The sequence below is a fragment of the Microcaecilia unicolor genome, chromosome 1 (assembly GCF_901765095.1).
Source record: "Microcaecilia unicolor chromosome 1, aMicUni1.1, whole genome shotgun sequence".
Taxonomy (NCBI): Eukaryota; Metazoa; Chordata; class Amphibia; order Gymnophiona; family Siphonopidae; genus Microcaecilia; species Microcaecilia unicolor.
In genome coordinates, this window is record NC_044031.1 from 48,118,120 (window position 1) to 48,140,624 (window position 22,505).

Consider the following 22,505-nt stretch of genomic DNA (forward strand, 5'->3'; position numbering starts at 1 on the left):
GATACACTACATCAGCAGGCTCATCTTTATCCACATGTTTATCATGCACTTAAAGAAATGAAGCAAATCGGTGAGGCAAGACTTCCCTTGGCTGAATAGAGAAAATTCTTACCTGTAGCAGGTATTCTCTGAGCACAGCAGGTTTCATATTCTCACATGTGGGGTAGATGCTGATCTGTGTTGTCTGGTCCGGCATTTATTCCCAAGTAAAAAAACAGAGCTTTGTGAAGTGCGAGCTGTGCTCCACTGTGCAAACGCGAGTGCCTTCTCGCCCACTGCGAGAATACAGTCCTTTCAGTTTAATTGTAAAGCTAAATAAGGAAAATAAAATAATAAAAAACAACTCCAAGGGGAGGTGGGAGGGACTGTGAGAATATGAAGCCTGCAGTCTTTGGAGAATACCTGATACAGGTAAGTATCTTCGCTTTCTCCAAGGACATGCAGGCTCTCATATTCTCCCACATGAGTAATCCCTAGAATCCAGGCTCACCCAAAACAACAAACAGTGGTCAATTGGGCCTCGCAATGGCAAGGACATAACACAGATTAACATGAAACTATATACAATTTGAATGAGTACACAGCCTAGAAAAGGATTAAAACAGGCCTAGGAGGGTGCAGTTGGATTCTAGACCTCAAAACAGATTCTGCAACACTGACTGCCTAAACTGACTGTCACGTCGGGTATCCTGCTCAAGGCAGTAGTAAGATGTGAATATGTGGACTGAAGACTACGTTGCAGCCTTGCAAATTTCCTCAATGGAGGCTGACCTCAAGTGGGCTAGTGATGCAGGCTTGGCTCACCGTGACACGACTCTCCAAGGCCAGTCCAGAAGGGGCATAAGTGAAGGAAATGCAATCTGCCAGCCAATTAGAGATGCTGCGTTTCCCGACGGTGACCCCCATCCCGTTGGGATCAAAAGAAACAAAAAGCTGGGTGGACTGTCTGAAGGGCTTCGCCTGCTCCATGTAAAAGGCCAATGCTCTCTTGCAGTCCAAGGTGTGTAAGTTGCTTTCGCCAGGATGGGCATGAGGTTGGGGAAAGAATGTTGGCAAGTCAATCGACTGGTTCAGATGGAACTCTGACACCACCATCGGCAGGGTGCTTGCGGAGGGCTACTCTATTGTGATGAAACTTAGTATAAGGTGTATCCACTACTAAGGCCTGAAGTTCAATGACCCTACAAGCTGAAGTAACAGCCACCAAGTAAACAACCTTCCAAGTCAAGTATTTCAGATGGCAGGAATTCAGTGGCTCAAAAGGAGCTTTCATCAGCTGGGTGAGAACGACAATGAGATCCCATGACACTGGTGGAGGTTTGAAAACTTTTGACAAAAGCAAACCTCTCATGAAGCGAACAACTAAAGGCTGTCCAGAAATAGGCTTACCTTCTACACGTTGATGATAAACACTAATTGCACTAAGGCGAATCCTTACGGAGTTGGTCTTGAGACCCGACTCTGACAAGTATAGCAGGTACTCAAGCAGGGTCCGTTTAGAACAAGTAAGAGGATCTAGGGCTCTGCTGTCATACCAGACGGCAAACCTCCTCCATTGAAAAGAATAACACCTCTTAGTGGAGTCTCTCCTGGAAGCCAGCAAGACCCAGGAGACACCCTCCGAAAGACCCAAGGAAGCGAATTCTAAGCTCTCAACATCCAAGCTGTGAGAGCCAGAGACTGGAGGTTGGGATGTAGAAGCGACCCCTCTTTCTGAGTGATGAGGATTGGAGGATAATTCCAGAAGAGGAGGGAACCAAATCTGTCTCGGCTAGTACAGCACGATTAGAATCATGGTTCCGTGGTCTTGCTTGAGTTTCAACAGTCTTTCCTACTAGAGGTATCGAAGGATAAGCGTACAGGACACCTGTCCCCCAATTGAGGAGCAAGGCATCTCAAGCTAGTTTGTCGTGGGCCTCAAACCTGGAACAGAACTGAGGGACCTTGTGGTTGTTCTGAGTGGCAAAAAAATCCACTGAAGGGGTGCCCCACGCTCAGATCTTGCGGGCCATGCCCATGTGGAGAGACCACTTGTGCAGTTGCATTATCCTGCTCAGTCTGTCAGCCAGGGTGTTGTTTGTGCCCGCTAGATAAGTGGCTTGAAGGTACATACTGTGCAGGTGAGCCCAATGCCACATCTGGACAGCTTCCTGACACAGAAGGTGTGATCCGGTACTTCCCTGCTTATTGATGTAATACATTGCAATATGAATGTGTGTTTCAACGAGAATAATTTGATGGGACAGCCTATCTCTGAAAGCCTTTAGAGTGTTCCAGACTGCTCAAAGCTCCAGGAGGTTGATCTGAAGATTCGTTTCGTGGAGGGACCAAGTTCCTTGAGTATGAAAGTCCACTGACATGAGCTCCCCATCCCAGGACAGATGCATCAGTCATCAGCACTTTTGCGGCTGAGGAATTTGGAATGGAAGTCACAGAGTCAAATTGGATTGAATTGTCCACCATGAAGAGAGCAAACAAGCTCTGGGAACACTTGGATGACATCTTCCAGGTTTTCCATGGCTTGATACCACTGAGAAGCCAGGGTCCACTGAGCTGGTCTCATGTGAAGACGTGTTATGAGTGTAACATACACCGTGGAGGCCATGTGGCCCAGCAATCTCAACGTTTGCCGAGCTGTGACCTGCCAAGAGGTTTGAACCTTGGACACCAGCAAGACTAGATTGGCTGCTCTGGCATCCGGGAGATAGGCTCGAACCTTCTATGTGTCAAGCAGCGCTCCTATGAATTCCAATTTCTAGACAAGGTCCAGATGGGACCTGGGGTAGTTTAAAACATACCCTATAGCTCTAGCACCCGAATAGTCATCCACATGGACTCCCGAGCACCGTCCTTTACTACTACTTAACATTTCTAGAGCACTACTAGGGTTACGCAGCGCTGTACAGTTTAACAAAGAAGGACAGTCCCTGCTCAAAGGAGCTTACAATCTAAAGGACGAAATTTCAAGTTGGGGCAGTCTAGATTTCCTGAATATGGTATGGTATGGTATGGTGGTTAGGTGCTGAAGGAAACATTGAAGAGGTGGGCTTTGAGCAAGGATTTGAAGATGGGCAGGGAGGGGGCCTGGCGAATGGGCTCAGGGAGTTTATTCCAAGCATGGGGTGAGGTGAGGCAGAAAGGGTGGAGCCTGGAGTTGGCGGTGGTGGAGAAGGGTACTGAAAGGAGGGATTTGTCTTGAGAGCGGAGGTTACGGGTAGGAACGTAGGGGGAGATGAGGGTAGAGAGGTAGGGAAGGGCTGCAGATCGAGTGCATTTGTAGGTTAGTAGCAGAAGCTTGAACTGTATGCGGTACCTAATCGGAAGCCAGTGCAGTGACTTGAGAAGAGGGTGCTCTTCACCAGCCAATCATCTAGATATAGGAACACATGGACTCCCAGTCTGCGTAGCATTGCTGCGACTACCACTAGTCACTTGGTGAAAACTCTGGGAGCTGACGCAAGGCCAAAAGGCAACACACGGTACTGAACGTGATGTGTTCCCAGCCGAAACTGAAGATACTTCCGGCGGGAGAAGAGATGGTATCAGTGTGTTTCTTAATCTGGTCAGTGACCTCTTCAACCTTCTCTCCAAAAAGATTATCCCTCTGGCAAGGGGCATCCACCAACCTCCGCTGATACATAGTAACATAGTAAATGACAGCAGATAAAGACCTGTACCCAGTCCATCCAGTCTGCCCAACAAGATAAACTCATTTTACATGGTATGTGATACTTTATATGTATACCAGAGTTTGATTTGTCCTTGCCATTCTCAGGGCACAGACCGTAGAAGTCTGCCCAGCATTGTTCTTGTACTAAAAGTTCTGATGCTAACGTCGAAGCCCCTTAAAATTTACACTCAAGCCCAAGAATGTTCCAAGTCAGAAACACGCAGCCATGAGGGTCTGCGCATTGCTATACTCTGAGCAGAGATCCTGGATGCCACATTAAAAGTGTTGTAAGTGCCCTTGGCCAAGAAGCCTGCTCCGGAGGGAGCGTATTGACCAAGTCAGACACCTGTCGCACTGAGTTTCGCAAGTAAACGCTCTTGAAGAGCTGGTATTATAGAAGGTGGGAGATAAGCAGAGGGGCCCGGTACATCTTTCTCCCAAAAGAATTCAGGGTTCTAGCTTCTCTGCCTGAGGGAGCAGAGGCATAGTCCCCTAGTACTCCTGGCTCTTTTAAGAGTGGATTTCACAACCATTGAGTCATGAGGCAACCGAGACCGCACAAAGCCAGGCTCACCATGGATCCGGTACTGGGTGTCGATCTTCTTGGGGACAACAGATACAGAGGGGATGCCCAGTTCCTAACAGGGACTGCCTTGAGTATCTCGTGGAGAGGAGCCGTCACTGCCTCCTTAGGAGGAGAGGTATAATCCAGGACCTCGAGCATCTTGGCTCTGGGCTCATCCTCCACTTCTACGGGGAATGGAATAGCATCAGCCATTTCCCTCACAAAAGATGGGAAAGAGAGGCTCTTGGGTGGTGGTGGTGGTGAGGGTTCAGAAGGGATGCCATAAGGCTCATTGGAGGAAAAGTATCTGGGATCCTTCTCTGATTCCCATGAGCGCTCCTCCTCGGGGTTGGATAAAATCTCTCTAAGAGATGACCGAGACTGAGCCTGCTTCGATGCGGAGGAACCATATCCTTGAGTGGTGTCGAAAGGCTCCCGCCTCAACTCCGGCAACGCTTCCCCCACCGATGCCGAAGGGGTGCCAGCCTGGGTGGCAGTCGACATTGGGCCAAGCGGGGCCAGAACTGGAGGTATGGCAGGCGCAAGCACCCCCAATATCGTAGCACATCGCTGCATGAGGCCATCCAGCAGCTCAGGGAGTAAGGCCCGGATGTGTTCATTGAGGGCCAACATCGGGAAAGCTGGGGCGCCAGCTGAGGCACAGGTTGCAGAACTGCTGGGGCCAATACAGGAGCAGGATCTCGGCTGCTTAGAGACAATTGTGTTGGCACCTCCTGGATGGAGGGAGAGTGGTTCCCCCCCCTCCCCTGATGCTTCTCGGGTGCTGTGTCCCTCGAGGGCAACTGGTGATGGTGCTTCTTGACCTTCGCCCGAAGCACGTCACCCATGCTTCTCGGTGCAGATGAGGACGACATCGAATCCTCATTTCGCCTTGGGGTTGGGTCTGACGATGGACAGTCCCGGTGGGCTTGCACAACAGGAGGCCTTGAGACAGTTGGAGACCCACTCGATGCCTCACTGCTCCCCAGTGACCTGAGGTCTCGAAGCAGCCATGCCTATTGTTACTCCCGATGCGACATTTGACGTCAATACCAACGAACCAGAAATGGCTCCAAAAATCTTTTCGTGTTGAGCCTCTTGGGAAACCTGGGTTCTCTTCTTTATACGGAGGAAGAGAACACAGTTACCAAGGCTATGGTTGGGCCCAAGACACTGCAGACACCAAGAATGGGTGTCTTTTCTCGAGATGGTCCAGTTGACCAGGTACAATGCTTGAAGCCACTGAAGAACTCGCCGGCCAAATCAAACAGCTCAATGGTGTCTGAAAAAGGGGTAAAGGCACAAAAAAAGGGGGTTCCCGACCGGAGTCAGGGCCTAAAGGCAGCCCACGACGAAAAATTAAAGGAAACACACACGGGCAAAAGAACTAAGAAAAAATGAAGGTGCTTTAAAAAAAAAAAAAAAAGAAACAAGGCAAAAGAGGGTATGGAAAAAAGGCCGAAGGCACTCAAAAGCTAAAAAAAAAACCAAAAAAACAAAAAAACCCAAAACGGGCGAGTGAAGAGAATCTGAAGAACGCAGTTTCTCTTCACATGGAGAAAAAAAAACTGAGAGGACTGTGTTCTCGAGGCAGGCGGGAAGGCACTCACTCATACGTAGTGAAGCTTCACTAAACTTTTTTTTTTTTTTTTACTTGGGCATTAATACTGGACCAGACGACACAGATCGGCGTCTATCCCACACGTGAGAATATGAGAGCCTGCTTGTCTTTGGAGAACGTTTACTCTGTCCCATTAAACTGTGTTTGTCTGTGTGTTTAGTGATTTTGCCTGGCACTGATGTCAGGCTTACCTGTAATTTCCCAGATCACGTCTGGATCCCTTTTTAAAACAGGCATTACTTTGGCCACCCTCCAACCTTCAGGTACTACGGATGATTTTAACAACAGGTTACAGATCCCTAATAGCAATCACGTGCTGAAAACACTCTTACTGCTCCTTAATGTACCAGGGTATGTGCTGAAAACGGTACATTAAGGAGCAGTAAGAGTGTTTTCAGCATGTGAGTGGAGTTTTTTTTAAGCCACATGATGGCGCACCGGGCCCACGCCTTATAGTCTGAACCTCTAGGCTGGCTGAGTAGCAATACTGAGGCTTTTTTTCTCCACTTTTGGTGCGGGGTTTGTTTAGCTGTTTGGCTGTGTGGGTGACAGCAGTAGTATTCATTGATTTTTGCACACAGCATGTGTGGAGCTGTGTTTAGTTTCTATATAATTTTAAAGCTTGAGTGGATTATTAGACAGTAGTATAGAACTACATGTATATTCTTTCCTTTAACACACAGAATTTCTATCCATAAGTATTCCACGTTGCTATCTGTTTTCATCAAAAATTTTCTTTGACTCAATTCCCTTTAACATAAAGCGCAACCCCCCTCCAAACTGATTCACCCCTATTATTGTGATATAATTTAAATCCTGGTAACACAGTGTCCCACTGATTGTCCTCCTTCCACCAGGTGTCTTGAGATACCTATTATACAGTATCTACATCTTCATTTAGTGTTATATACGCTGATTTTTTAGGCTTTTATCATTTGTACATAGACACTTCAAAATGTGTTTTTTCTTTGCACCCACAAGCTGCTTGGAAGTTGATGGGGATAATTTGCAACCTTTACTCTGTTCTACCCTTAAACACTCCTGGCTCTCTTTCATCTTTGTTGAAACCTCTCTATTGGGTTCCATAAATGTCCTATTATAACAGTATCCTTCAAGGATACCTCACACCGAACCATATGTTCCTGAGCGACTGCTGTTCTAATTTAAAAGCTGCTCTATCTCCTTAAGTGTTAGTGCCTGCAGCCTGGTACCAGTCCAGTTAAGGTGGAGTCTATCCTTTTGGAATAGGCTCCACCCTTCCCCAGAATGTTGCCCAGTTCTTAACAAATCTAAATTCCTCCTCCCTGCACCGTCACCTCATCCACACAGAGATTTCAGAGCTCTGCCTGCTTCTTGAGTCCTGAGCGTGGAACAGGGAGCACTTCTGAAATGCTACCCTGGAGGTTTTGGATTTTAGCTTTTTACCTAAGAATTTAAATTTGGCTTCCAGAAACACCCTCTCACATTTTCCTACATTGTTGGTACTCACATGTACCAAGACAGCTGGCTCCTCCCTTGCATGGTCTAAAATCTTATCTAGGTGATGAGTGAGGTCTGCCACCTTCGCAACAGGCAGGCAGGCTGGAAAGTAACCAAGTGATCCTCATGCCCACCAGCCACTCAGTTATTTACATGCCTAGTGGTTGACTCTCCAACTAATACAGCCGTCCTAACCCTTCCCTCCTGGGCAGAAGCCCCTGGAGACAAATCCTTGATACAAGAGGATATTGCATTCCCTGTGGGGGGGGGGGGGGTCATGTCCTGGCTACAGGATCATTTCCTGCCTCTCCAAGATGCTGCTCTCCCTTCAGGTGACTTTTCTCTTCCATGGCGGCACAGAGTTTGCCAGACTGGAGGTGGTCTTCACTATCATGTCCCTGTAGGCCTCTTCTATATACCCGTCCCACTCAGCTCCTCCAAGTCTGGTACTCTAGCCTCCAGAGATTGGACCCATTCTCTGAGTGCTAGGAGCTCTTTGCACCGAGCACACACATATGACCTCTCACCAACTGGGAGGTATTCAAACATGTGACATTCAGTGCAAGAGACTGGGTATCTCCATCTCACTGCTGGACTGCTGTCTGCATCTTATTATTGATAATTTCTTAATTAAGTTGCTAATGGAGTAGGAATTTGTAGACTGAAGTCCCCTACAATTGTTTGTTATATTCTAGGCCTGTGGTAATATTTAGTGGTTTTTTTTTTATTCTTTGTATTATTATTTGTAGGTTCCCCTTTGTAGATCTAAGTAGACTGTTTCTAAGAGCTAATTACTAGCTGACAGAGATGCCCTAATTAATCTTCTAATTAGTTCAAGGCCTAAAAGTCAAAGATCAGGCTAGGGTAGGTGGGAGCTGGGATGGGTGGGAGAGAATTAAACTCTAAACTGAAGTTTCCTGTGACTATCAGCTCTGCTCTACACTGATGCTATGGTAAACTCTACAACTGCTAGCTTATGGAACTGTAATAGAGATTAAGTGCTAAACAAACAAACAAAAAAACCTTATTCCTTAAAACTGCCTTTGCTAAATAAGCAGTGTCTTTTAAAAACATTTAATACACAGAGATTACCCATTTAACTCTAAGTCTACCTTTCCCAGCTTGAAGCTGTACCGATCACCTCAGAGTGTCCCTGACCCCCCCCCCCCCCCCCTTCCAGCAGGAATGGCAACAAGCCTCTAGAAGGGCATCTGGAAAAGGATGAACAAAACTCCAGGGTGTAACCTTCTCGGATGACTTCTAGGACCCACTGGTCTGAGGTAATCTGGGCCCATCTCTGATAGAAGTCTTGCAATCTGACTCAGACTGCTACCAGAGGATGGGCCCAACACCTTCATTGGGAGTTCCAGGAAGGACCAGGCATACCTGAGCCTGAATCTCACCCTCCATGCTGGCTGCTGTGAAAGGACTGCATCCTCTGAAAGAATCTATCCCACTGACCACCACCCAACCCTTTCGGGACGGTAGCAACAGGCATCCTGAAATCCACCTCTACCAGATGCTCCGAGAGTCACAGCCTTTAGTTTATCCTCTGGCAGCCTTCCCCAAGGCCTTTCACCAACTTAACAAGTTCTTGCCAAACAAAAAAGTACTCTTAAAAGAAAATCTGCTTAACTTGGATTTGGATGCCACCCCTGCTGCCTGAACATGTAACCATGATGACATCCTGGCCGCTTTCACCAAGGCCATGAACATAACACAAGAACATAAGCATTTTCATACTGGGACAGACCAAAGGTCCATCAAGCCCAGTATCCTGTTTCCAACAGTGGCCAATTCAGGTCACAACTACCTGGCAACATACCATGGACTTTGCTGAAGATCTGTCTACCAAGAAAAATGATCGATTTCCAACTCTGGCTTCTTGACTAACTAAAAAGGAGCCCCCTAATGGCCTGTTCAGGACCTTCTCCGCACAATGGAAACAAGTCCTTGCTACCAGACCCTCTGCACTTCGCAGCTTGTACCGACAATGTTAAGACATTAAACACTCTGTTTCAGAACAGCCTCTATTCTATGGTCTTGCAGATTTTTGAGAGCTGGAGTGCCATCAACTGTAACAGCTGTCTTTTTAGTTACTGCAGACACAACAGCATCCACAGTTTGGGGTCTCAAAGTATCCTATCCCAGAGCAGGACAGGGATAAAGGTCTTACCATGGAGTATGCCACCTTAAAGGATACATCTGGAGAATTCCACACAACCTGAATCACTTCCCAGATATCTTGATACATAGGGAACAACTTGGCCAGTTTGCAGATCCACTTCAAGATGGGATCCACCTTGTGGGGTTCTCACACCTTAGATTCTTCCTCGAAATTGAAAATTGCTGAGACCAGAGCTCTTGGAGCTTATCTCTGTGGAATACATGAACCACTGAGGGGTCCTCACCTGGGGATAGTCCTCAATCCAGACTTCCCCCTTCTGTCTCTTCAGATGCATCGGGGGATTGCCACTTAAAAATTATTCCTGCTCCATATCAAAGGACCCCTCTTCCATAAAGTCCCCTTCCCAATCCAGTCTGAAACATTTGGAACCACCGGGACCCCCTGGTATTCAATGCTGACAAGTCAGAGAAACTGAAACAAATCTCTGTAAACATGGAAGATGTAATAGAGAAATTTCACAAATTGAAGAATAGTAAATCGCCTGGCCCAGACGGTAAACATCCCAGAGTACTGATAGAATTGAAAAGTGAACCTGCAGAGCTATTGTTAGTAATATGTAATTTATCTTTAAAATCAAGCATGGTACCGGAAGATTGGAGGGTGGCCAATGTAACGCCAAAAAGGTTCCAGAGGAGATCTGAGAAATTATAGACTGGTGAGCCTGATGTTGGTGCCGGGCAAAGCCTATTATAAAGAACAAAATTACAAAGCATATACATAAGCATGGATTAATGAAACAAAGTCAACATGGATTTTGTCATGGGAAATCTTGCCTCACCTACATTTCTTTGAAGGGATGAATAAGCATGTGGATAAAGGTGAGCCGGTCGATATTGTGTATCTGAATTTTCAAAAGGCATTTCACAAAGTACCTCATAAAAGACTCCTGAGGAAATTAGAAAGCCAAGGTACAGAAGGCAAGTCCTATTGTGGATTAAAAACTGGTTAAAAGAAAACAGAGAGAAGGATTAAATGGTCAATATTCTCAATGGAGAAGATTAGATAGTGGGGCTCCCCAGGGTTCTGTGCTGGGACCACTACTTTTAACGTATTTATAAATATACATGGGGATAACTTGTGATGTAATAAAATTTGCTGATGGCACAAAGTTATTCAAAGTTGTTAAATCTCAAGAGGATTGTGAAAAATTGAAGAGGACCTTATGAGACTGGGCACATCCAAATGGCAGATGACTTTTAATGTGAGCAACTGCAAAGTAATGCATGTGGGAAAGAGGAACCCAAACCATAGCTACGTGATGCAAAGGTTCCACATTAGGAGTCATGCCCAGGAAAAGGATCTAGGTGTTTTCATTGACAACACGTTGAAACCCTCTGCTCAATGTGCAGCAGCAGCTAAGAAAGCAAATATAATGTTAGGAATTATTAGGAAAGGAATGGAAAACAAAACTGAGAACGTTATAATGCCTTTGTATTGCTCTATGGTGCAACCACACCTGAATACTGTGTGTAGTTCTGGTCACCGCATCTCAAAAGGGATACAGTGGAGTTAGAAGGTACAGAGAAGGGCAACAAAAATGATAAAGGGGATGGGTCCACTTCCCTATGAGGAAAGGCTAAAGCAGCTAGGGCTCGTCAGCTTGGAGAAGACACGGCTGAGGGGGAGATATGACAGAGGTCTATAAAAGACTGAGTGGAGTGAACAGGTAGATGTGAATTACTTGTTACTCTTTCCAAAAATACTAGGACTAGGGGACACACAAAGAAGCTTCTAAGTAGCAAATTTTAAATGAATTGGAGAAAATATTTCTTCACTCAATGAGTAATTAAACTCTGGACTTCGTTGCCTGAGAATGTGGTAAAAGCAGTTAGCTTAGCAGGGTTTAAAAAAAAAGGTTTGGACAATGTCCATAAGCAGTTATTAAGATGGACTTGGGAAACTCCACTGCATATCCTAGGATAAGCAGCATAAAATCTGTTTTACTTTTCTGGGATCTTGCCAGGTACTGGATTGGCCACTGTTGGAAGCAGGATTCTGGGTTGATGGACCTTTGGTCTGTCCCAGTATTGCAATGCTTATGTTATTCCAGAATTGCCTGTCCACCAGCTTTTCCAAGGCAAAAAGCCTTATACATAGCCTTAATAAAATCCAGGGGAAATCCCCCATCACCAGAAGCACCCCCCTCTCCTGGCTCACCCTTCTGAACCAGAGGCAGAGAAACCTCTTGCAGCCGTGGCAACTGTACCTCACACTGGGCAAGACTGAAAATGTCGCCAGCTCTTGCCAAAGACGGGGCCCCGTTGCCATGTCCATAGCATGCGTCTCCTTGATTGATTCTTTTTCTGTTTGGCTCTCTGAGTTCAAAGATACCACTGCAACAGGAACCATCAATGAAAGTGGCTCTTTAAGGGCAACACACAGCTGACACGGTGCTCCTCGATCCATCAACGCCCGCAGGTTTTCCAATGGCAGAGCCTGGCCACACTTGTGCTGCGCTCCGCCCAAAGCAAATTTGGCAGCTCATTCCCTGCACTGACAACTACACCCAAGCTGCAGCCAAAGAACTCTGCTGAACTACAAATTCAACAGCACTGCAAGGAGTTTTGGTCCAAGCTACACTTTTAATGCTGCAAGTTAAACGGCATTCAAGTTCCCGCAGCTAGGGAGGGAAACAAAAGCACAGTATAATCTGCGGATCTTACCCAGAGGATAAGGCCGAGCCACCCGCAGAAGAAACCCTGTGGGCATCAGCCTCCAACTACAACTGCTGCAAATACCACAAAAGTCAGTTTTTTTTTTAATTCAAGGGAGAAAAGTGGCAGAAAGACTAGAAGGGAAGCTCCTTAAACTAGTTTTTTTGTGTGTGTGTCCTGGGCCTGAACATCTAATTCAGACTGCACAAGCTTACCACGCATATCATCTGACTCTGTGGAGACTGCACAAGGCTGTTATAGGTTCACTCAGAAGTCATCCATCTGTTGGTGACAGGGCATACTCCAAGAGTCTTGACCAGTTTGGAGGTACGCTATAGAAGTAAATTTTATCTAGTAGGTTGAGAAAATATAATCTGGAAATCAGAGAACTGTCACACCTGAGCTACTCAATGGTTCATTAAGGGTGTGCATGGGAAATTCTTTTGTTTTGTGTTAGTACATATATTAAAATAGAATAAAAGAAAACATGAAAACATACAAAATGAAAATATACATTCCTACTTATCTCCAGAGGGGAACAGTGTACAGCGCTGCGTAACCCTTGTAGCGCTTTAGAAATGTTAAGTAGTAGTAGTATTTTAAGGTTCAAGATAATTAGAATTCTGAAACAGTTTCAAATGCTTCACTGATCATCACAGAGAGCTTAACTTATACTTTGTGATAATTCAAATGCAGAGTCCTAGTTTACATATGTAATCTGATGACGGTATGTCTTGTAGCGCTATAAAAATGATTAGTAATAATAATTAAGGAGGAACATATACTCTAGCAGGGTACCTTGCGCGCCAGATGCTTGAAATCTTCTGTTGTGGTTATTCTTCCTATTTTGCAGTCAGGTTTCCGGTATGGGTTCAAGCACTGCACAATGAACTGTGACATCTGAAAACATACATGAGGAACAAACAATAATCAGGTAATGTCAAAGTGAGCTGAGCACTGCTTGTAACTCGAAGCAGAGAAGAATACCAGAATGGCATTTAAGCCAGTGTTTCTTAATCCAGTCCTTGGGGTACATGCAGCTAGTCAGGATTTCAGGGTATCTACAATGAATATATATATGAGACAGACCTGCATACCAAGGAGAGAGTGCATGCAAATCTCTCATGTGTATTCATTGTGGATGTCCTGGAAATCCGACTGGCTCAGTGTACTACCAGGACTGGGTTCAGAAACACTGCTTTAGGTGACACCTGCTGACTGAGAGAGACTTGGGAGAAATCTTCATCCTGCCCTCGGTCACAGACCACAATATGAATGACATCTATTATTATATGAATCAAATCTATTATTCTTAATCAATGTGCACATGTACTATAGGCTTGTAGCACTGAGGGAGTTAAAGTGTTAGCCCACTATATGTTTACAAATATACTATTGAAAATCATTGAAAAATAAGAACAAATTATTAATGAGATACATATTCATTTAATCACCAAATACTGACCAGATACACCACACCTCATCAAACCGACTACAACCAAAACAAAGGAAGAACACCAACATGTGTACAACATCAACAAAAGGAAAAGAAAGGTAAAAAAAACCCCACACAAACTAAGAAACGACAACTGACACAAGTCCACATAACACCGAACGCAGAAGACCCATACCAAAAAATTCAAGTAGGCTACGCCAATGCCAGATCCGTAGTAAACAAAACAACAATAGTAACAGACTGGATCACATCAGCGAAACTTGATCTACTCTTCATTACTGAAACCTGGATCCATGATCAGAAGGACCCTATCATCTTAAATCTATGTTCCCCAGGATATAAAATCATTCACTGGACCAGAAAAGAAAAGAGAGGAGGGGGCATAGCGCTTATATACCAATCTCATCTCACCATCGAAACCACTGCCGAATCTATAACAACCCACCTCGAAATAGCCTCCACCATAAAATCCTACTCGACCACCTAAATTGTGTCCTGTTTTACATACCACCATGCAACTGGAACGAAAGCCAGTCAGACTTCATGGACTTCATTTCAAATACATGTGTATCCAACTCCAATATACTAGTATTAGGAGACATTAACCTTCACCTAGAAGACCAAAACTCTACCAACGCACGAGAATGCAAGGACTTCCTTCATTTATGTGATCTTTCATGGCCACACATGCAAACAACCATGCAAAGGGGCATACACTCGACCTCATCTCACACAAATTGTCCACTGATCAGAACCTAATAATAACAGAAACTAGATGGACAGAAACGTCATGGACCGACCATTAGAAACTAAACCTGTCCCTAAAATGGTGGAAAGGGGGTTCTCTCCACATACGAAAGCATACAACTCACACCACGAGAGGCCAAATAGACTCAGATACATTCTGACAACAGATATACAATAATGACTGGACAGCACAAACGAACTCCATATACTACCTCTCAGAATGGGACAAAAGATGCAGACACATATTAGACGAAATAGCACCCTTCCGAACAAGAACTTCAAGCAGACACAACTCGATACCATGGTTCAATGAAGAATTGAAAAAAATTAAAAACACAATCCAGGAAACTGGAACGCGGATGGAAAAAAATAAAAGACGAACACACACTCAACGCATGGAAACAAATACAAAGGAAATACAAATACGCAATAAGACAGACCAAAAGGTCACACTACAAAACTAAAATTGGGCCAGATTACAAAAATACGAAGAAACTATACCATCTCGTGAACAAACTACTAGACACAACACCGGTCACCACAACCAACACTGACATCTGACAACTTAAATGCCTGAACCCAGCAACACAAGGAAACCAAAACTTATAATGAACACTATATAACTCCCTTCTCTACGATTCCCTAATGTGTGTAACACATTTATCTTATTGGCAATTACATCACTTTTTATTTGTTTCATCACCGGAGGTGGCTAACGCCTCACGGTACTACGTAAGCCACATTGAGCCTGCAAATAGGTGGGGAAAATGTGGAGGCACAAATGTAAAAAATCAATCAATAAATAAATAAATAAATACTTCAATCTACCTCAGCACAACACGGACAAAGAAAACATCATCAATGCTCTCGACCCAACCCCTGGTGAATACCCAGCGGACCGAATCTGGTCAAATTTCGCTCCCCTCACCGCCGATACAGTTACCCAGGCGATTAAAAGATACTCCAACAGCCACTGTCAAATGGACACCTGCCCCAGCTACCTAATAAAATCTGCCCCTCACCGCTTCATAACAGAGCTCACATCCCACTTAAACTTCATGCTTCAACAAGGTATCTTCCCTAAAGAAAAAGGCAACATCCTACTCACCCCAATACCAAAAGACACCAAGAAAAAAAAAAAAGACAAACGATATCACCAACTACCGCCAAGTAGCATCTATCCTATTAGTAGTCAAAACTAATGGAAGGATTGGTAACCAAACAACTTGGAGAAGAGACGACTGAGGGGAGACATGATAGAGGTATATAAAATAATGAGTGGAGTGGAACAGGTGGATGTGAAGCGTCTGTTCACGCTTTCCAAAAATACTAGGACTAGGGGGCATGCAATGAAACTACAGTGTAGTAAATTTAAAACAAATCGGAGAAAATTTTTCTTCACCCAACGTGTAATTAAACTCTGGAATTCGTTGCCGGAGAACGTGGTGAAGGCGGTTAGCTTAGCAGAGTTTAAAAAGGGGTTGGATGGTTTCCTAAAGGACAAGTCCATAAACCGCTACTAAACGGACTTGGAAAAATCCAAAATTCCAGGAATAACATGTATAGAATGTTTGTACGTTTGGGAAGCTTGCCAGGTGCCCTTGGCCTGGATTGGCCGCTGTCATGGACAGGATGCTGGGCTCGATGGACCCTTGGTCTTTTCCCAGTATGGCATTACTTATGTACTTATGTACTTATATTACATAAACAAATTCACAATACTACACGAGTCACAATCAGGATTTCGCCCCCTACACAGCACCGAAACAGTATTACTTATTCTCCTAACTAGATGCAAGCAGGAAATAGCAATAGGTAAAAGCATTCTTCTCCATTTGGCATGTCTAGTGCGTTCAACATGGGCAACCATAATATACGGCTAAGACTCCTAGATTACTTCGGAATTGGTGGAAACACTCTCAAATAGATCAAGGGTTTTCTAACCACCAGAACATATCAAGTGAAATCAAGCAAAAACATATCATCACCTTGGAAACCAGACTGCGGAGTACCACAAGGATCACCATTATCACCAATCCTTTTCAACCTCATGATGACCCCACTAGTCAAGGCCTTATCCATCCAAGGCCTTAACCCATTCATCTACGCTGATGACATTACAATATACATCCCCTACAAACACGACCTGGCAGAAATCACCAATGAAATCAAGCTCAGCTTAAACATCATGAACTCATGGGCAAATGCATTCCAATTAAAACTCAACACAGAAAACACACATTGTCTCATCATTTCATCCCAATACAATACATACAAACCCACGAACATGAACAACCCAGGTCACACCCTCCCTATCTCAGACAGCCTGAAAATTCTCGGAGTAACAATCGACCAAAACCTCTCACTAGAGACCCAAGCGAAATTCACCATAAAGAAAATGTTTGTCTCAATGTGGAAACTCAATCGCGTGAAACCATTCTTCCCGAGGGAAATATTTCGCAACCTGATCCAATCAATGGTACTAAGCCACGCAGACTATTGCAATGGAATTTATGTGGGATGCAAAGCACAAATCATAAGGAACTTCAGACCACCCAAAACACAGCAGCTAGGTTCATATTTGGAAAAATGCACTCTGACAGCACCAAACCACTCAGAGAAAAAACTGCATTGGCTTCCAATCAAAGAACGTATTGCTTTCAAAATCTACACGATAGTTCATAAAATTATTTACGGCGAAGCCCCGGGATACATGACAGACCTCATCGACCTGCCAACCAGAAACACTACAAAATCAGCACGATCATACCTAAACCCCAAGCAGCAAAGGACTCAAATACAAATCTACTTATGCATCCAGCTTTTCCTACTTAAGCGCACAACGCATTGCCAAAAGTAGTAAAAACTACACTCGACCACCTAAATTTCTGGAAAGCACTAAAAACAAACCTGTTCAGTAAGGCATACCCCACTGACCCAACATAAAAAACCTGGTTACCTGCGACATAACGTAACCAATGACCGTAATGGACACATCCTAACGCTTCCTCTTCCTCTCTAAGTTCCCCTAATGTATTTACCACACATGAACCTCATTCTACCACAATATCACTTTGTAATTATTCATACCCGAACTGGCTAACGCCGTTACGGTACTATGTAAGCCACATTGAGCCTGCAAATAGGTGGGAAAATGTGGGATACAAATATAACAAATAAATAAAGTGAGGTTACTAACCTGTAGCAGGTATTCTCCGAGGACAGCAGGCTGATTGTTCTCACTGATGGGTGACGTCCACGGCAGCCCCAGGATCGGAAGATCTTCCTAGCAACAGAAGTTTGCTAGCTCTCGCGAGATCCGCATGCATCGCGCATGCGCGACCGTCTTCCCGCCCGCTACTGCATGCTCCTCAGTCCAGTATAAAGCAAAGACAAGGGAAGACACAACTCCAAAGGGGAGGAGAGCGGGATTGTGAGAACAATCAGCCTGCTGTCCTCGGAGAATACCTATTACAGGTTAGTAACCTCGCTTTCTCCGAGGACAAGCAGGCTGCTTGTTCTCACTGATAAGGTATCCCTAGCCCCCAGGCTCACTCAAAACAGCAAACATTTGTCAACTGGGCCTCGCAACGGCGAGGACATAACTGAGATTGACCTATAACCATAACCAACTAACTGAGAGTGCAGCCTGGAACAGAATAAAAATGGACCTAGGGGGGTGGAGTTGGATTCTAAACCCCAAACAGATTCTGCAGCACCGACTGCCCGAACCGACTGTCGTGTCTGGTATCCTGCTGAAGGCAGTAATGAGATGTGAATGTGTGGACAGATGACCACGTCGCAGCTTTGCAAATCTCTTCAATAGTGGCTGACTTCAAGTTGGCCACTGACGCTGCCATGGCTCGAACACTATGAGCCGTGACATGGCCCTCAAGAGTCAGCCCAGCCTGGGCGTAAGTGAAGGAAATGCAATCTGCTAGCCAATTGGATATGGTGCGTTTTCCTACAGCCACTCCCCTCCTGTTGGGATCAAAAGTAACAAACAATTGGGCGGACTGTCTGTTGGGCTGTGTCCGCTCCAGATAGAAGGCCAATGCTCTCTTGCAGTCCAATGTGTGCAGCTGACGTTCAGCAGGGCAGGAATGAGGATGGGGAAAGAATGTTGGCAAGACAATTGACTGGTTCAGATGGAACTCCGACACAACCTTTGGCAGAAACTTAGGGTGAGTGCGGAGGACTACTCTGTTATGATGAAATTTGGTGGAGGACTCCTTAGGTGGCAAAGGATAGTCCAGGACCTCGAACATCTCGGCCCTGGGCTCATCCTCAGATACCACAGGGAAGGGAACGGCCACAGACATTTCCCGCACAAAGGAAGAGAAAGACAGACTCTCCGGGGGAGAAAGCTTTCTCTCTGGCGAAGGAGTAGGGTCAGAGGGAAGACCACAAGACTCCTCAGAAGAGAAATATCTTGGGTCCTCCTCTGCTTCCCATGAGGCCTCTCCCTCGGTGTCGAACATGAGTTCTCTAATTGCAGTCTGAAGTTGGGCCCGTCTCGATGCCAAGGACGATGTTGAGACGTCGACTCCCGTGCCGGCGGCGATGAAGCTCCCTCCATCGATGTCGACGGGGAGTCAACTTGGGTGGCAGCCGAGGCCGACGCCGCAAGCGGCACCGACGGCAGAGACCTCACCACAGGCGGGGAAGCCAGCTGCCGCATCTATCAACGGTACCATGGGAGCAAGCACCCCCGGTACCGGAACAGACGGTCGCAGCAGCCCTTCCAGAATCCCTGGAAGAATGGCTCGGAGGCGCTCGTCAAGAGTGTCTGTTGAGAAAGGCTGTGGGATCAGTGCAGGAGTCGAAGCCAGAATCTGCCGAGGACGAGGAGACGGTACCGGGCTGTCCGGAGACCAGCGCATCGACACCTCTTGAATAGAGAGTGAGTGGTCCTCCCGGTGTCTACGCTTCATGGGGGCCGAATCCCTCGACGCCCCAGAGCTCTCGGTACCGTGACGAGGAGACCGATGACAGTGCTTCTTCGCCTTCGCTCGAGGCACGTCACCGGTACCCCTCGGTACCAACGAGGAGGATGTGGAATCCACACGCCTCCTCGAGGTCGGGTCCGAAAGAGGTAGGTCCCGATGGGCCTGCATCGCAGGAGCTCTTGAGGCAGGTGGAGATCCACTCGATGGCTCACTGCTGCCTGTGTGATGGTCTCTGGACAGCCATTACCTGCGCTCCTGACTTCGATGCACTCTCCCAGTGCCGACATCAACACCGCCAACGACCTCGATGCACCGGGCAAAGCTACAAACACACGCTCCCGCTGAGCTTGTCTTGACGCCTGTGTCTGCTTTTTAAGGCTAAGACGTGTCGGGACGATGCTCGGCCCCAAGGCACTGAATACACCACGCGTGTGGGTCGGTGCCTGAGACTGCCCAGTTGCACCGAGTGCACTTCTTGAAGCCGCTGGCGATCCTCGATGTCATTGACGGAAAAATAGCGGCGGCGAATCAAAACTTGCGATGGTGCCAAAAGAAGGGCACAAAAAGGGAGAAAACCCGTACGGGTGGCCAAAAAGGCCGCACACACAAACGAAAGGAAACTTATAGGGACAAACTATGAAATAAAGGAAAGTTGTTGTTTTTTTTTAAAGGACGAACAGCTCAAATGCAAGCTGACACGAACAAATGAAGAAAAACTCGGCGAAAAACCCGCCGAAGTGAAGGCTCTTCTTCTCTGGGGCAACAGAGCAACCGGAAAACAGCTGCTCTGACCACGGAAAAAAGAAGACTGAAGCAGGACTCTTGTGCGATGGGCGAGAAGATGGCCGCGCGCTCAACGCTCTAGCAAGCTTTGTTGCTAGGAAGATTTTCTGGACCTGGGGCTGCCGTGGACGTCACCCACATGTGCGAACAAGCAGCCTGCTTGTCCTCAGAGAATACAGTTTTACATGCCCACTGTTTTGTTAGAGTCCGATTAAAAACCTGGGTCAGCATGGGAGGCAGAAACCCAGAAAAAGTTTTATAATATTTAGAGGATAATTCATCCAGACGAGGAGATTTGCCAGGTTTAAAAGATGCTTAATAGTGTCAGCAACTTCCTGAGTCTGAATGTCCTGGTCTAAATAGACCCGCCCATTGGGACTCAAAGTGGAAAAAGAAGCATTATCCAAATATTGTTGTATCTCAGATGGTATCATGAGGGACTTGGATGCACATAAGATCCGACAGAACTTAAGAAAGTACTCACGCATCTGAGAAGGGTCATGAATTTCAATGCCCATAATCATCTATCATAGAAAGAACACAGAAATGTAATTTCTGAGCCTTTAGTTGATGAATCAACAATTTATTGGCATAGTAGACTTGCTTTGTTCTTTGTAGCTCATATGTAAATTGACCCACCCAAAGCTCTTTCAGCTCAGAAGAGAGTGCCCAACTTAGCGGATAACTCTAGACTAGGACTATGAGCATACTGGAGCTCTGTAGTCTTGAGAGACCCCCCCCCCCCACCCCTACCAAGCTCTCTGTCCTTTCATTCCTGTTCCTTCCATAATTTACTTGCCCAAAGAAAAAGAAAATGGCCCTGAATAAAAGCCTTAAAAACCCTGAATAAAAGCCTAAAAGTCAGGCAGTGCCCTGTGTCACATCAGGAGTAACATTTAACAAGAAATATTCAGGAATAGCTTGATTGAGATCACGAACCACCTCCTCCACCTCTAGCAAACTTCCATTGAGTCTCTAGAACTGGACCATCTGAACATGAAATGCCCCCCATGAAAAGTACCGACAAGGGGGCTTGATTGGACCATACAATGGCCTCGATGTCAGAAGCTTTGACCCCACCCATAAAGCTCTTATCTATAAACAAGTAGTTGACTCTAGAGGAAGAGGAGTGAGGCAGTGAATGGAAAGTAAATTGCTTAACACCCTCATGCTGATGATGGCAGACATCCTCCACCCCCATATTTATTTATTAATTTGTTGCATTTGTATCCCACATTTTCCCACCTATTTGCAGGCTCAATGTGGCTTACAATTTTCTGTCATGACTTATGCCATTTCAGAGTAAAGATACAATTGGTAATGGACATAGAACATGGATGATAAAGTGAACAGTCAAGTAAAAAAGGGAAAAACATACAATAGGTATCGCATATTGAACACGGATAACATAATAAAATTAGGCAAAACAATATAGGGAGAAAATAATCCGAATGTTAAGTAAATGATGTTGAATTATGGTTCAATTATGAGTCATTGTGGTATGTCATGTTAAACAGATGTGTCTTCAGTGCTTTACGGAAGTTAATTAGGTTGTGAATTATTTTCAGGTCAAGTGGTATAGCATTCTACATTTGCAAACTCAAGTATGAACAGCTGGATGCATGTATTAATCTATATTTTAGACCTTTACAGCTGGGGAAGTGAAGATTTAGGAATGTGCGTGCTGATCTTTTAGCATTCCTCAGTGGTAAATCAATAAGGTCTAACATGTAGATCGGGGCATCACCGTGAATTATTTTATGCACCAGAGTGCAAATTTTGAAAGTTATACGTTCTTTAAGCGGAAGCCAATGTAAACTTTCTCTTAGGAGTTTAGCACTTTCATATTTTGTTTTTCCAAATATAAGTCTGGCTGCAGTGTTTTGGGCAGTTTGAAATTTTTTGATGATTAGTTCTTTACAGCCAGCTAGAAGGCTATTGCAATAGTCTAAATGACTCAGCACCATTGATTGTACTAGATTACGAAAGATTCCCCTAGGGAAGAAAGGTTTGACTCTTTTGAGTTTCCACATTGAGTAGGACATTTTCCTTGTTATAGTCTTCACATGGTTTTCTCCAGTCTGAGATTCTGATCAATGGTTACTCCGAGAATTTTCAGGGTATATGAAATGGGAAAGTTATTTGTATTATATTGTGATATAAGTACAAGACATTGTGTTTTGTCTGCATTACGTTTCAGTTGAAATGCATCTGTCCATGAGTGCATAATTTGGAAACTGTGATTGATGTTTTTGGTGATTTCTTTTAAATCATGTTTAAACGGGATGTAAATTGTGACGTCATCTGCATATATGTGTGGGTTAAGGCCTTGATCGGCTAACGATTTCGCCAGCGGTGTCATCATTAGCTTAAAGAGGGTTGGTGAGAGTGGA

General features: G+C 45.2%; 1 protein-coding gene across 1 annotated transcript in view; it reads right to left on the bottom strand.

Annotated features, from left to right (window-relative positions):
• The window catches only part of SETD2 (SET domain containing 2, histone lysine methyltransferase), a 482,526-nt gene that overhangs the window by 29,244 nt on the left and 430,777 nt on the right, over positions 1 to 22,505 (bottom strand). The window contains 1 exon segment of the mRNA XM_030196916.1: positions 12,976 to 13,077. Within this exon segment, the coding sequence (XP_030052776.1) occupies positions 12,976 to 13,077 (102 nt within the window).